Source organism: Ctenopharyngodon idella, chromosome 19, assembly GCF_019924925.1.
Source record: "Ctenopharyngodon idella isolate HZGC_01 chromosome 19, HZGC01, whole genome shotgun sequence".
NCBI classification, from domain to species: domain Eukaryota; kingdom Metazoa; phylum Chordata; class Actinopteri; order Cypriniformes; family Xenocyprididae; genus Ctenopharyngodon; species Ctenopharyngodon idella.
The window spans coordinates 8,601,043-8,616,012 of NC_067238.1; the positions used below are offsets into that span (position 1 = coordinate 8,601,043).

Below are 14,970 nucleotides of genomic sequence, written 5' to 3' on the forward strand. Positions count from 1 at the left end.
CATTTGTGTTTGAAAGATGAGTGAAAGTCTTACGGGTTTCTATCCCTTTAAGGTCTTCAGGATGTAGCTACAGGCAGGTGAATTTGATCAGGATTGGAGCTAAACTCTGCAGGAAAGCCAACCTTGAGGGCCAGAGTTGCCCAGCCCTGACCTAAAGCTTTCTGCTCTTATTTTAAAGTAAAATATTTAAAATGTTATGTTTCAAAATAAAATAAAATAAAAACTGATATTACTAGTCATTTGACACTTTGGAAATGGAAAGTCAAGTCCATAGCATTGTACTGTATTGTGGGATGCAGTAGTTCACATAGTATGCTTTGTTGTATACCACAGATTTTGGCAAATATAGTACTTCTAGGTATTCTATGCATACAAATAGCGTACAGTATACATACTACAAACATAGTATGAGTAGTATGGTAGCATGTAACTCTAAACATTTACCTGGTGTCAAAGCAGAAGCTTGTGTGGCTCTCATTAGATTCCAGGCTCTGATGATCACAGACTGCAGGGGCCTCACCATCACCTCCCTAAGACAGACATAAAAACCCAAATGAAATCATTTCTTCTTGACTGAGACATAACAATACTATGTTCTTCAGCGGACACATTTAGCTAGCTGTCGCCTCTCTATTGAGACATAACAGCTAGGATCTCACACAGACACACACACCCACACTTTCGACGAAAAGCCACGCCTGTCTGCACACAGCCGGCTTCCTGCAAAGGTTAATGGGCTTTTAACGCAGCAAACGAGAAAGGAGGAGAAAGGGGTCAGTGCCGATCTGCACCCTCAAATATCACAGGCCGGCACCCCCAGCCAATTAGCATAGCCCTCGTCAACATCTCTCTCTAACGAGCCTCTACCCTCGTCACTCTAATCCACTAACGAGCTCAAAAGAGAAAAGCCTTAATTGCCGTTTCATGCAAATTAACCACCTCTGTATTCACCTATGAACTGAGGTCTGAGGGTGCGGGGAATGCAGCGGGCAGTGAGGGAGAGAAGATGGAAAAAAAAGAAAGGGAAAGAGTTTGAATCAAAGGACGCAAGTGAAGGTGCAAGTGAAGAGGAAGGTTTGAAAACAGAAAGAAAGACTGAGAAAGGAATAAGTAGAGAAGGTTGCTGAAGTGTGACAAAAATAATGGCCATGTATCAATTTATAGACTGACACAATAACACCCAGTTATTAGCTCTGAAGTTTACAAAAAGCTTCAATATTGATATGGATCGATACATCAATCAAATGACTAATGATAGAATGTATCGGTGCAACATCTTAAAAATCAATATATTTTTAAGATGCACCTTTATTTTGACATTCTCATGTTACAGCCACGCAAGCAATATCTGACAACTGTTATAACACATTTCTGTCAAAGTGTTCTAATTGGTCCTAAAATCTCACTAGTTGTGTAAAATAGGCACATAATATTGATATATCGATCGATATATACCCCTGAATCTATCGTATCGTGACGTGTTTTGAGGTATCCGCAAATAATGTAACGCTGTAGAGGTGTAACGGTTCTCGGTAAAACAAAAAATCGAACCGTTCGGTTCTCGACCCACGGTTCGGCACGCGCTTGCACCGCGGTTAATCCCGAAACCTGACAACGCATCTGGTTTATTGAAAACAACAACGTGTAAAACAGACAGGTTCGGCTAATGTATGTTTCAGTCGATGGATACACATTCTGGTTTCCCAATACGTTACAACAGCGATGATCAAAAGAACATGGACAAAACAGTCACTGTAAACAAATGTTCAATGCGAGAGCTGAATGCTCTATGACCAGTCATTTATGCCGTCATCACCCGGGTGTTGATAGCGCGCGAGCGTAGGTGAGACATGAACAACTCACGTTGCTATCTGTGTTTAAACTAAACTCATTTAAATCTTGCCAATTTAAACATTCAACCGTAAGACGCAAAAGAGAACTCGCGCGCGCTGTGAGGAGATTTGTGAGTGTGTGTGTAGGCTACCCATCCGAAGCGCGTACACGGAGAGCCGCGTCACAGTGCGCAAATACTCTCGCGCAAATTCTCTTTCAAGACTTGTTCATGAACGGACAAATTCACACAAAAATTATGTCAACATGCCCATCTTAGCGAGTATTCAAACAAACATAGTAGGTTATGTCTTAAGAGAAAAATGAGACAGACAACGCATGTGAATCAGTAACAGTGTACTGGAGCTTTGAATTATGTCTTAAAGGGACAGCAGTCTAATTCCTGAAATCACTCACTACTCTTGACTGAATAGCTTTTGTAACTTCAATAATGTTTAATCTTTATTTAATTTATACAAAGAAGTTTATATGCAGTGTTATTTTATATTTAATTACTTTATTCAATTTCTGAACCTGAAAACTATTGTTAGATATCTGAAAAACCTGTAAAGCACTGTTTATTTTATTTGTATCTTAGCTCTCATGTATTTATTTGTGCTGTTTCTTGTAGTTAGATTATTTGTTTTTATTTTCTTCATTTTTATTTGACAATTGTCCTATTTTTTACGGAACATAGCACATACTGAACCGTACCAAAACCGTGACCCTAAAACCAAGATAAAATCCGAACCTTGAGTAATCTGAACCGTTCCACCTGGTTAAGAGAATCGATGTTGTATCGTATTATGATTTACACCCTTAATCATTTTGAAATTTTAGTTTACATTTTAAAATGATAATTTTTTATGAAATAATACAAATAAAATGAAAAATGTTAAAAACAATCAGAAAAAAAAAAACACAAAAAAAAGTTTGAGGATTCTTGCAGTATAAAATCAGCAATTGAGCATTATCAATGGGGCTGTGACAAAAAAAAAGGGAATCACTGATCTAAAGCTTTAACATCGTAAAAACATCTGCTAAATGTCATTGTAACATCTGACAGGATGTGTTAACAATGTATTGCAGATAAGCAACAGCTTTAAAAATAACACTGTCCAGATTAAAACACACTCTACCAATCAAGCGCTATTACAAGCACTAGCAGTCTGAAGTTACATTAAGATCATATCTATTGTACACCTATGTAGCTGCCAAAAGAAAGTACAAGCTGTTATGGTGCTTTCTAAATATTTCCACTGCTCCAGTCATCTGTGTATGTGTCCTTACATTAGGCCGCTCTTCAGGGGGATTCTCCAGACCATCAGGGGGGCTGAGACTGCGTGATGGCTGACTGCAGACCACAGGACCGCCCCACGGTGGTGGAGCCAAGGGAGGGGGCCGGCAGGTTTGTTCTGGGGATAATGCCCCATCTGCTCCATCTGAGGAACAAGAATTCAGCAGGTTTTGAACAAGATTGTCACATTACAAAAATTTCAGTTCTTAGATACTTATACCACTGAAATCTTCCGATAATATACTTCCGATACCAGAGCAAAAACAAATATACTACACTCCTTTATACAGTAGTCAACATTTGAAGTGGATCAAAAAAGTTTATCAAAGTTGTCCTAAGAACTAAGCTGTCCTAAGAAGAAGGTTTTAGAACTTTGATGAAAGTCCACTTCAAATGTTGACTACTGCATATACCACCATTCATATTAGGGTCAGAGAATTTTTTTTAAAGAAATTAATACTTGTATTCAGCAAAGATGAATTAAATTGATCAAAACTGACAGTAAAGACATTTATTATGTTACAAAAGATTTTCATTTTAAATATATAGTGTTCTTTTGAACTTTCTTATTAATAAAAGAATCCTGAATAAAATGTATCACGATTTCCACAAAAATATTAACAAACATTGATTGATGTCCTTCTTATCAAATGTTTCTTGAGCACCAAATCAGCATATTAAAATGATTTCTGAAGGATCAGAATCTTACTGACCCCAAACTTGTGAACGAATAATTAGGGATGCACCGATGTATTGGCCAATAATCGATACTTTCCAATAAGGTCTCAATTGTTAACATTAGTTAATGCATTAACTAACATTAACTAACAATTAGCTATACATTTTTACAGCATTTATTAATTAGATAATAAAAATTTTCTCATTCATGTTAATTGCATTAAAGGATTAGTTCACTTTCAAATGAAAATTAGCCCAAGCTTTACTCACCCTCAAGTCATCCTAGGTGTATATGACTTTCTTCTTTCTGATGAACACAATCAGAGATATTTTAATAAATATCCTGACGCATCCGAGCTTTATAATGGCAGTGAACAGGGGTCACGAGTATGAGCTGAAGAAAGTGCTTCCATCCGCATCCATCCATCATAAACATATTCCACACGGCTCCGGGGGGTTAATAAAGGCCTTCTGAAGCGAAGCAATGTGTTTGTGTAAAAAAATATCCATTTTAACAAGTTATAAAGTAAAATATCTAGCTTCCACCAGACTGCGAAGAAAGTGTAAACTGTTTTGAACTGCAAAAGTTTTACACTTTCTTCGTACGTTGAATACGGTAGGCGGTCTGGCGGAAGCTAGATATTTTACTTCAAAACTTGTTAAATATGGATTTTTTTTTTTTTTTACACAAACGCATCACTTCGCTTCAGAAGGACTTTATTAACCCCCTGGAGCTGTGTGGAGTACATGTTTATGATGGATGGATGTGGATGGAAGCACTTTCTTCATACTCATACTCATGACCCCTGTTCACTGCCATTATAAAGCTTGGATGTGTCACTCAGGATATTTATTAAAATATCTCAGATTGTGTTCATTAGAAAGAAGAAAACCATATACACCTAGGATGACTTAAGGGTGAGTAAAGCTTGGGCTAATTTTCATTTGAAAGTGAACTAATCCTTTAACTAATGTTAACAGATGCAACTTTTGATCTTAAAAATGTATTAGTAAATGTTGAGATTAGATTAATCAATGCTGTAGAAGTATTGTTCATTGTTAGTTCATGTTAACTAATGTTAACAAATAAACCTTATATTCAGGTGATCTAATTAATTACTTTATTTGAAATAAAACATAATAATAGCAGACTGAAGGGTGCACCCACCCCGGGTCTCTTGCTCTGAATAGGGGTTTCCGTACTGCAGTTCAGCAGGCTGTTGGGGTACCAGTGGAAGTGGAGGCGGGTCTTGGGGATACGGCAGTGGGTAACGCAGCACGACTGGCTCTCTGACCTTTAAAGCTGCTGTCTCCCCTCTGTTCATACACTGCCGCAACTCCTGCAAGAGAAACAAAGAGTCAACAAAATGTTCTGTAGAATATGATCACAAAGTGAGATCTCAAAATACCTGACAGGAAACACTTTTATTTATTGCTTACATTGTCACTAAAATTGCAAAAGGCTTGATCAAATTTGGCTTGATGTTTAAAAAACAAAACTGCAATAATCTTAGTTACAAATGAGACACATTTGTCTATTTAAACAAAAAAAAATTAAATCTTGAGTACTAATGTAATACAGATTAAATATAACCAGACTTTAAATACTACTGACACAGAGTATAACTCTCCTTTCATTTTGACTCTTTTTCTTGTTATTTCTTTCTTCCCCTCTCCTTTGACCCTATATCCGTAAGCCATGATTAGAGGAATTATTCGCACATTTAACATTTAACACAAGTGCTGATGGGTAATCAGGGAGCCGAATGTGGCATTTAGCCGTGACTCTTGGGGCTCAAACATTCACACTCAACCTGATTTCAGCATCTTACCTGCTAAGAATCAAATTAAGGTATTTAATATTTAACCATTCTTCTTAACATTTAGCAGATCAAGCTAATGATACCGGCTTTAGAAGATATTACAGCTTTCTGGGTCTTTGAATTTTAAATAAAGAAAAAAAGACAATATCATATAGAAAAATATTATATAGAATATTATAAAAGACAATATTATATGGAAAATATATAGCAACAAACTGTTTATAAGAACAAAAATTATACTATAAATGCTTACCTTTTCCAGTCTCTCCTTCTCCCTGGTCACCACCACAAGACTCTCCCTCAGAGCGGACACCTCTCTGTCCTTCTCTGCCACCTGAGTCTATGAAGGAATTCATACAATTTATTTTGTGTGGCATCTGGACATATATTTTAGAGCTGCACTTGAAAGTGAAGTGTGTATCTCTAAACCACTAGAGGGACCAAACAGAGTTGCAAAAAGTCTTACAGCAATTACTCACCATTGTTTGAGCCAATGTTGTTGTCACCCAGTTGGGAAGCTCAAACAAACAGACTTCAATTCCGTTTGTACACATTTAAATTCCAGAACTTGCGTAAATATAGACAACAAGTCGATATACAAGTTTAACCCTGATATTTTGTATATCTCAGATTTTGGACTTGAAATTTTGGCGTGTTCCTCCGGGCTCCAACATTTTCTGACCAACAAATTTAGATGAATTTTCCATGTCTTGTGAAATGACTGGTTTAAAAATATATATACAGGTGCTGGTCATATAATTAGAATATCATCAAAAAGTTGATTTATTTCACTAATTCCATTCAAAAAGTAAAACTTGTATATTATATTCATTCATTACACACAGACTGATATATTTCAAATGTTTATTTCTTATAATTTTGATGATTATAACTGACAACTAAGGAAAATCCCAAATTCAGTATCTCAGAAAATTAGAATATTGTGAAAAGGTTCAATATTGAAGACACCTGGTGCCACACTCTAATCAGCTAATTAACTCAAAACACCTGCAAAGGCCTTTAAATGATTGTAATAATTATTATCAAAGTTGAAAACAATTGTGCTGCTTAATATATTTGTGGAAACCTTTTTTTTTGTTTGTTTGTTTTCCAGGAAACATTTTTTTTTTCTGGAAAAAAAATTGGCTGAGCAAAAATTAACAGCATTTATTTGAAATATAATTTTTTGTAACATTATAAATGTTAATTTTTAACCAATTTAATGTGTCCTCAAATGTGTTTTGAATCAGTGGTTCGGAGCGTAAAGAGGCTTTGTTACGTCATAAGTGTTTCGAAATGGGGTTCACCACTGGGGGGTGTGACTTCGGCAGTTTGATACACGCTCGAACCACTGATTCGAAACAAAAGATTCGCAAAGCTTCGAAGCTTCATGAAGCAGTGTTTTGAAATCACCCATCACTATATATTGTTGAATAAAGTCGTTATTTTGGGTTTTTTTTGGCGCACAAAAAGTATTCTTGTCGCTTCATAACATTAAGGTTGAACCACTGTAGTCACATGAACTGTTTTAAATATGTCTTTAGTAGCTTTCTGGGCATCTGAAAGTGTTAATTATCTTGCTGGCAATGGAGGCCTCACTGAGCCATCGGATTTTATCAAAAATATCTTAATTTGTTTCGAAGATGAATGAAGGTCTTACGGGTGTGGAACGACATGAGAGTGAGTAATTTATGACAGAATTTTCATTTTTGGGTGAACTAACCCTTTAATTTCATTAAAATGTGCCAACTCCAAACTTTTGAATGGTAGTGTAAATTAGATTATATAAATTTTTGGATTTTGACATCCACTGTTGTAGCAAAAAGAGCCTGGACAATATATTAAACATCTCTTTATGCATTTTACAAAAATGAAAAAATAAATAAAATTAAAGCTGCAAGCAGTGATAAAAGGGCCCTCGCACCTGTGCCACCGCCACCCGGTGGCTTTAGGAAAAAAGAGCACGGTGGGCAATATTCATTTAAGTACATAATTATAGGAGGATAATGTAAGTCATTTGTATTTGTCACATTTCCTGCTACCAGCTGGTGGCGATATGACTATAACTTAATTTTGGCATGTAGATGTCTTCAGGCCAGGGCACTTATCAAACATGTGAAGTTTGAGACAGATCGGACATTGTATGCTTGAGTTACAACAACTTCCTGTTTTGTGGCATTAACTTCATGGCATATTTAAATGTGTTTCAGGGAATAAATTACAGTGCAAAGCATGCTATTTCCTGTTGCCAACAGCTGAATATTTGTATGTAGATGTCTTTAGGCCAGGACTCTAATAAAACATGTGAAGATCTTCGCAATTTAACGTCGCAAAGGCCTTTAGATTAGACTGACCAAATATGATGTTGATCTGATTAAAGCTTTAGGAGGAGTTTGTTAAAGAACAACGTCTGGAAATGGCAAAAACTGCAAAAATTTTGCAGAGAAAATTCGAAATATCTCACTTCCTGTTGGGTTTTCAGATTTTGCACCCAAGGACTTTTTTGTAGGTATTGGGCTGTTGCATGTATCTATCGAATTTCATAGCTGTACGTGAAATGTGGCGCGAAGGGCGCTTAATTGAAATTTTGTAGGTGGCGCTATCGAGCCATTTTACCACACCTAAGTCTGTAACCCATATCGGATTTAAATTTTCACCACTTCTGAGGCATGTGCAAAGTTTTGCGAGTTTTTGAGCATGTTTAGGCCTTCAAAAATGTAATTAATTTCGGAGAAGAAGAATAATTGACTGAACAATTACAATAGGGTCCTCACACCATCGGTGCTCGGCCCCTAAAAATACATGGCTTGTGCTGGGTTAGGGTGCGTAGTTAAAATCTTAACATTTTTTGGTGAACTATCCCTTTAAATTAACTGTGACATCAAGTTTGAGCTGAGAGTAGTGTGTATAACTGAGACAAACTGATAAATGGGCTGACTGCAACCTCCTCACTACGTCTTTGTAACTAGAGATCTCTCATTTAACAGAGAAAGAAAGCAAACACTAGCTTACTGTCTGCTGATCTCGTTCTCTTTCTCTCTTTCTGAGTTATCATCTTGTAAATGCCTGTTTGGTTTTGAAGTTTAGTTGAAATGGCTTTACTAAGATCTTACCCTGCTCTGCAGTAAACAGTCATAAAGCATCCGGTGAGAACATGTGCACGTGTTTAAACACGCTGTAAATAAAAGACTTTCTTTTTGATAGTGTCTCCAGCTTTGTCTAAATACTCAGACAAGAACAGTCCTTTAAGACCTCCTTTCCACTTGGCCAGCTCTGTCCTTTATGAGATCCATTGCACTCACACACACGACTGATGGAAATGTGATACGTCAGTGAACCGGACCTAAAAATCAACCCGATGAAGTTCAACCGTGTTTGCACACTTGTGTGCGCTGACATCTTATGCAAATGAATGTGTGTGTATCTGTGGCTGGGTCTCCCTAGTGGGATTAAAGGGACCTGAATCATGTGTGTTCTTCTGTGTATGTGTTTACATACTTTAAACTGCTTCTCCTCATTGGCTAGCAGGAGCTTCAGATTTTCATTGATGGTGCACTGCTCTCTCCATTTCTCCTCCATGCAGGCAAGCTCAGCTTCTACTGACACGCTGCAATCTTCCTCCTCCTCCTCCTCCTCATCTTCGTCATCATCTTCCTCCTCTTCCTCTTCCTTCTCCTCCTGTCCAGGTCTACTTTCATCCCTCGATCTCTCCGCATCTTTTTGCACTCCAGGTTTGATCTCAGCAGGATGTTGATCTTTCAAATATAAGATGTTAAGATGCATAATGCATAAGAAGTTGGTCAAAATATTACAGAGCATATGTTGTGAAACTGCTGCGTGACGTGACACAATCACATAAGATATTTGATGTCTAAATGTACCTCTATGGAAATTTAGAATGATGCCAATAACCATCAATTATTTATATTTTGAAGAAAATAACAGATATATTGGCCTATATTAGAATCAATTACATTTTGTGAGACTAATTGCAAACAAAAAGCTCACCTTAAAAATCTCCATGCTTCAAATGACACTAATATGAACTATTGGAATAAATATATATTAATTAAAAAGTAATGTTAACGTAAAATATTATTACAATTTAAAATGACTGTTTTCCATTTTAATATATTTTATGGAATTTATTCCTGTTATAGTAAAGCTGAATTTTCATCAGCCATTACAGTGTCACATGATCCTTCAGAAATCATTTTAAATGCTGATTTGATGGTCAAGAATTATTATCAATGTTGAAAATAGTTGTGCTGCTTAATATTTTTGTTGAAACCGTGTACATTTTTTCAGGATTCTTTTGTAACATTATAAATGTCTTTCTGTCACTTTTGATCAGTTTAATGTGCCCTTGCTGAATAAAATTAGGCCTGTCACAATAATCAATATATCGACTTATATCGAATAATCGCGCAATATATGTACAATAATTTTTGGTGATGCAATATTTCGCCTATTATGTTTACATGATAATGAATGTCACCAACATTTTGCCAATCATGCTATCATCTGCAGTTCCTACACAGAGCAGTCATCGACAGGTGAAAAAAAGGCGTTATTTGAGGCGTTACAGTGTTTTCCTGACAACTACGGACATTTTGTAAAGAACAAGTTTGAATGCTCTCGATTTCAAAGCCGCAATCCACTGTTCCGGTGCAAATAAAAATGTCTTTGTTCATACGGACATCTGACTGCTAAGTAGGGATTGTGTTTTCAGCAATAGTGCACCCTTACTTTACTGAGAAAAGAAGGTCAGGGAAAAATCTGTAAATGGAAAATCTCCATAGTGATTTTTCTGCAATTTTTTTTTTTTACTTGTTACTTTGCACTTTTTTAGAAAATATTTGCGATTTATTTAAGTTTTTTATTTAGGATTTTACATATTTTTTGATCCTTCATTTCCATGATCTAAAGAATTAAATGGTTGTTGTCATTTGAAAATGTAAACCATAATAAAACCATAATATTGTTTATCGCAATTATTTCTGGAACAATATATCACACAACAAAAAGTAGTTATCGTGACAGGCCTAAATAAAATTATTAAATTATTAAAAAAAAAAAAAAAAATCTTACTGACCCCAAAGCTTTTATTACTGGTTTTAAATTCTTTGTAAATTAACTGATGTTTGGTTATATAACAGAACTAGTTTGCTAATGTGTGTTAGAGATAAATTTCTGTGCATGTCAATACCTGTGGGAGGCGTCTTTGCATCTGGAGTATGTAACTCCTGTGTGGTCTCTGTAGAGGCATCATTCCTGTTAGAGTCCTAAAACACATGCAATATTTTTAGATTTCTCTCAGAATTTGATGGCAAGCTCTACAAGGTCAAAACAAAGTCAGCTAATATACATAAACATAAAATTTAAGATTGTTTAACATGTTACTTGAACCTTAAGTGCATCATTCTAAGAGTATAAGCTTTATTGTTGCTTTTTCGTGAACTTTACAACTGGGTGAAGCCATAATTGCAGTTACTCACCCCCAGCTGCGTCTCCTGTTGCTGAGTTAGTTTGGTGACTTGTCTTCGCAAACGTTGGCACTCTCTGTATTTCTCTTTGTAATGCTCTGCAGCCATATTCAGACGCAGCTTTAGTTCCTCAACCTCCTTTTGTAACTCCGCCTCCAGATCTGACACCACACCCACTCCAGCCCTGCCCTGAATTTAAAATAAAGCAAGAACATAAGAGAAAGAGAGTTATCTCTCAGTTCACATTGTGTCTAAACAAACCATGAGTTCTTAATATTGTTATTAATAGATCTTCACAATCAAATAAACATAAGGACAGTTAGTTGTGGTTACCACTTCCTGCGATCCCTGGCTTCTCATCCTGTCCAGTTGATTCTGAGCATGTCTGCATTCTTCCTGGGCTTCAGCTAAACGGGCTCGTAGGTCTTCAGCCTCCTGACGGGCACGGTAGAGCTCAGCAATGGTGCGATCTCGCCCGCCGGAGGCGTCACGTAGCTCAGAACCCAACATGGCCGCCTGCTGCCGTGTGGCCTGGAGCTGCTCCTCAGCTTGACGCAACTGCTCTTTGAGACCCTAGAGATACACACAAATGCATTAGGAAAAGGACGCATGATTTACACTACCAGTCAAAAGTAGTAGTGGAATAATTAAGATATTAACTTATCGAAATACAGATTTTTTGATGTTTTGATTTTTTTTAAATGTCTCTTATGCTCACCATAAAGTTGCATTTATTTCATTCAAATTCAGTCAAATAATAACATTATGAAAAATTCCTGTGATGGCAAAGCTGAATTTGCAGCAGCCATTACTCCAGTCTTCAGTGTCACATGATCCTTCACAAATCATTCTAATATGGTGATGGTACTCAATTATTATTGGTAATCAATTATTAATAATGGTTTTTGTTATCAATGTTGAAAACATAATATTTTTGTGGAAAACACGATACATCTCAGGATTCTCTGATGAATGGAATGTTCAAAAGAATCACATTTATTTGTAATGTTATTTTATAACATTATAAATGCCTTTACTGTCACTTTTGATCAAATTAATGCATCCTTGCTGAATAAAAGTACTAATTTCTTTTTTTACCCTACTTACCCCAAAAGTTTGAATAGTAGTTTTCAACACTGATATTAAGAAATGATTCTTGAGCAGCAAATCAGTATATTTTAGGCATGTGATCAGCTAAAGAAAAAAAAAAAAAAAAAAAAAAAAGAAAATCTGACAAAACCCCTTTGCAATTATTATTATTAAAAATATTTTAATTTCATTAAATTCGTTAAGAAATGTTGATTATTTCAATGGTTGCTGAAAATTGAGCTTTTCCATCACAGGAATAAATTACATTTTAAAATATAACAGAAAACATTTCTTTAATTGAAATAATATTTCACAATATTACAGTTCTTCCTGTAGTTTTGATCAAATAAATGCAGCTTTGGTGAGCATAAGAGGCTTCTTTCATCTTAATGATTTTTTTCTTTCATCTTAATCTTAATTATTCCAAACTTTTGACCAGTAGTGTATATGAAAATATATTTATTGTATTTGCATATATTCTTTAAATAAAGGTCTCTCACAGCATCAGTGGGGTGTGTGTCTCTTTCTGAGCGTAGTCTGTGTAGTTCTTCCTGGTACTGTGCGATGGTGACCTCTCTGTTCAGCTCCACCGCTTTCAGCATCTGCAGCTCTGCACTGAGTTTAGTGTTTTCCAGCTCGGCGCTGCGCACATGAGACTGCAAGTGTGCACACACGCCATGTGGATCAATGCATGTCATACGATCGATTAATTACACTTTATAATCTGTAGATACTACACACACTCACTTTATAAAGCTCCCTCTCGTCTCTCTCATTCTTCAGTTGAGCTTGTAGACTGTCCCTCTCAGAAATCACCTTCTGCAGCCTGTCTCTTAAACTGAAAGACACAAAAAAACAAAATACAGCATATAAATCCTCCCTATTTCCATATACAGAATATAGAATATATAGAGAGAATAAAATTCTGGGATTCAAAATCTAATTCAAACCTGACAATAACCAGAAACATTATGGAATAAAATGAAGAAATATTTTCAAATTCTTTGTACGTCACAAATCAAATAATCAAATTTGTGACATCGATCACATGAACTCTTTTGTACAAATGATCAGATTTTTTGACTAAAGTACAAGATGATCTTTGGATCATCTCAAATCATTATGGAGAACATGATCATCAGGTTTTATAAGTACTGCTGTTATCAAAGCAAAAGGATGACAAAACAGATCCTAACCTTTTGAAATTCATGCTACTTTTCCAATTAATCTTTTCCCTCAAATTGTTATGCTGATAATAGAATTAAACAATTCAACTTAAGCTTATTTGTATAGCGCTTTTCACAATACATATGGTTTCAAAGCAGCTTTACAGAAAAAGCTTGTTTCAAATGTTGCAATTAACAAAGTATTCAGTTAGAGATAAAAAAAAAAATCTGACCATTCAGTCAGAAATAAAAAAAATAATTAAATTAAAATATAGCTGCAAGCAGCGATGACGGGCCCAAACCCTGGCGCCACTGCCAACCCCGGTGGCTTTAGGGAAACTGTGCAAGGTGGGCAATAACATGGGTAAATATATAAGGAATATGTCAAAGTCGCATAAGGCACATTTGCTGCATCAAACTTGTGCCACTATAACTGCAAAACACAATAGTCACATCCATGAGATCATTTAAATTTAAATGAATTTCATGTCATAGGATGTTATAGGTCACTTTCAAATGAGTGTGAAGGTATCATTTGCAGCTCAAAAAAAGTATTTTTCTTAATTAAAAAAAAAAATAAATAATAAAATTTATTAACCTTATTAAACTAATTATTAGGACTGCTACCTAACAGTCGACTAACCATTAGTTGACAAGAAGAGGCTTGGTCGAACAAAATATCATAAACGGCAGGAAATCCAAACATTCACCTATTGTTCATCGACCTCAAATATGACATCACTTGAAACAAGTGAGTTGTAGCAACTTTACAAGTCCGCTCGCTCTAATGTTAGCCTAGTCTTAGATAAATGTACACTATTATTATTATTATTATTATTATTAGGCACATATCCATGCTTGTGTGGAGAGTACGCGCTTACTGCATGACATGGAGGCGCCGGTGCAATCACTTGCATTTAACTCAAAATACTCTGTCATTTTGGTCATACAGAAATATATCTATAGAAAGCTTGAAATGTCTACTTTTAAACAAACCAATTCAAATGTAAAACAAATATTCTCAGATTAAGTAATCCGTATGAAATGTGCATATAGGCGCGTACACTACTGCGGAGTGCATTAAAAAAAGATCCTAAGTCCTAAGAGATTTCTTATCCTGTAATGGAGGCAAAACCACACAGCAATGCGGTTAAACTCTAAACCATCAAGAGTGTAAAATAGACTCTCTCTCTCTCTCTCACACACACACACACACACACACACACACACACACACACACACACACACACACACACACACACACACACACACACAGAGAGGCAGAGTGAGATCAATGGATCAGTTGGATACTGTTTCCCAGTTAGCTGAGCCAGAAAATTCAACATTTTAAACAAAAAAATTAAATCAAAACTCACGGAGGGTAGTCTTTGATATATATATATATATATATATATCCAAATGCAATAGCTAATAAAAGTAATTATGTCTGAAAACTGTTTGCAGCAATAAGATGTTTCTCAGCCCTGTTTAAAAGTGCTGCCATCTAGTGGTTATACTATGTATTATATTTGATTTTATTTATTTCTTCAACCAGATAGCACAGAATGTGCATATTTTTAACTTGCACATATTGCATTCAT

The 14,970-nt window shown here is 35.8% G+C and overlaps 1 protein-coding gene across 1 annotated transcript in view; it reads right to left on the minus strand.

Moving 5' to 3' along the window:
• The window catches only part of tax1bp1a (Tax1 (human T-cell leukemia virus type I) binding protein 1a), a 32,133-nt gene that overhangs the window by 4,560 nt on the left and 12,603 nt on the right, over positions 1 to 14,970 (minus strand). The window contains exons 7-16 of the mRNA XM_051872317.1: positions 12,951 to 13,041; positions 12,704 to 12,859; positions 11,448 to 11,687; positions 11,127 to 11,303; positions 10,838 to 10,913; positions 9,127 to 9,383; positions 5,882 to 5,968; positions 4,974 to 5,145; positions 3,121 to 3,272; positions 445 to 530 (exon numbers count right to left, since the gene is read on the minus strand). Of these exons, the coding sequence (XP_051728277.1) occupies positions 445 to 530; positions 3,121 to 3,272; positions 4,974 to 5,145; positions 5,882 to 5,968; positions 9,127 to 9,383; positions 10,838 to 10,913; positions 11,127 to 11,303; positions 11,448 to 11,687; positions 12,704 to 12,859; positions 12,951 to 13,041 (1,494 nt within the window). The remainder of the gene's footprint in view (positions 1 to 444; positions 531 to 3,120; positions 3,273 to 4,973; positions 5,146 to 5,881; positions 5,969 to 9,126; positions 9,384 to 10,837; positions 10,914 to 11,126; positions 11,304 to 11,447; positions 11,688 to 12,703; positions 12,860 to 12,950; positions 13,042 to 14,970) is intronic.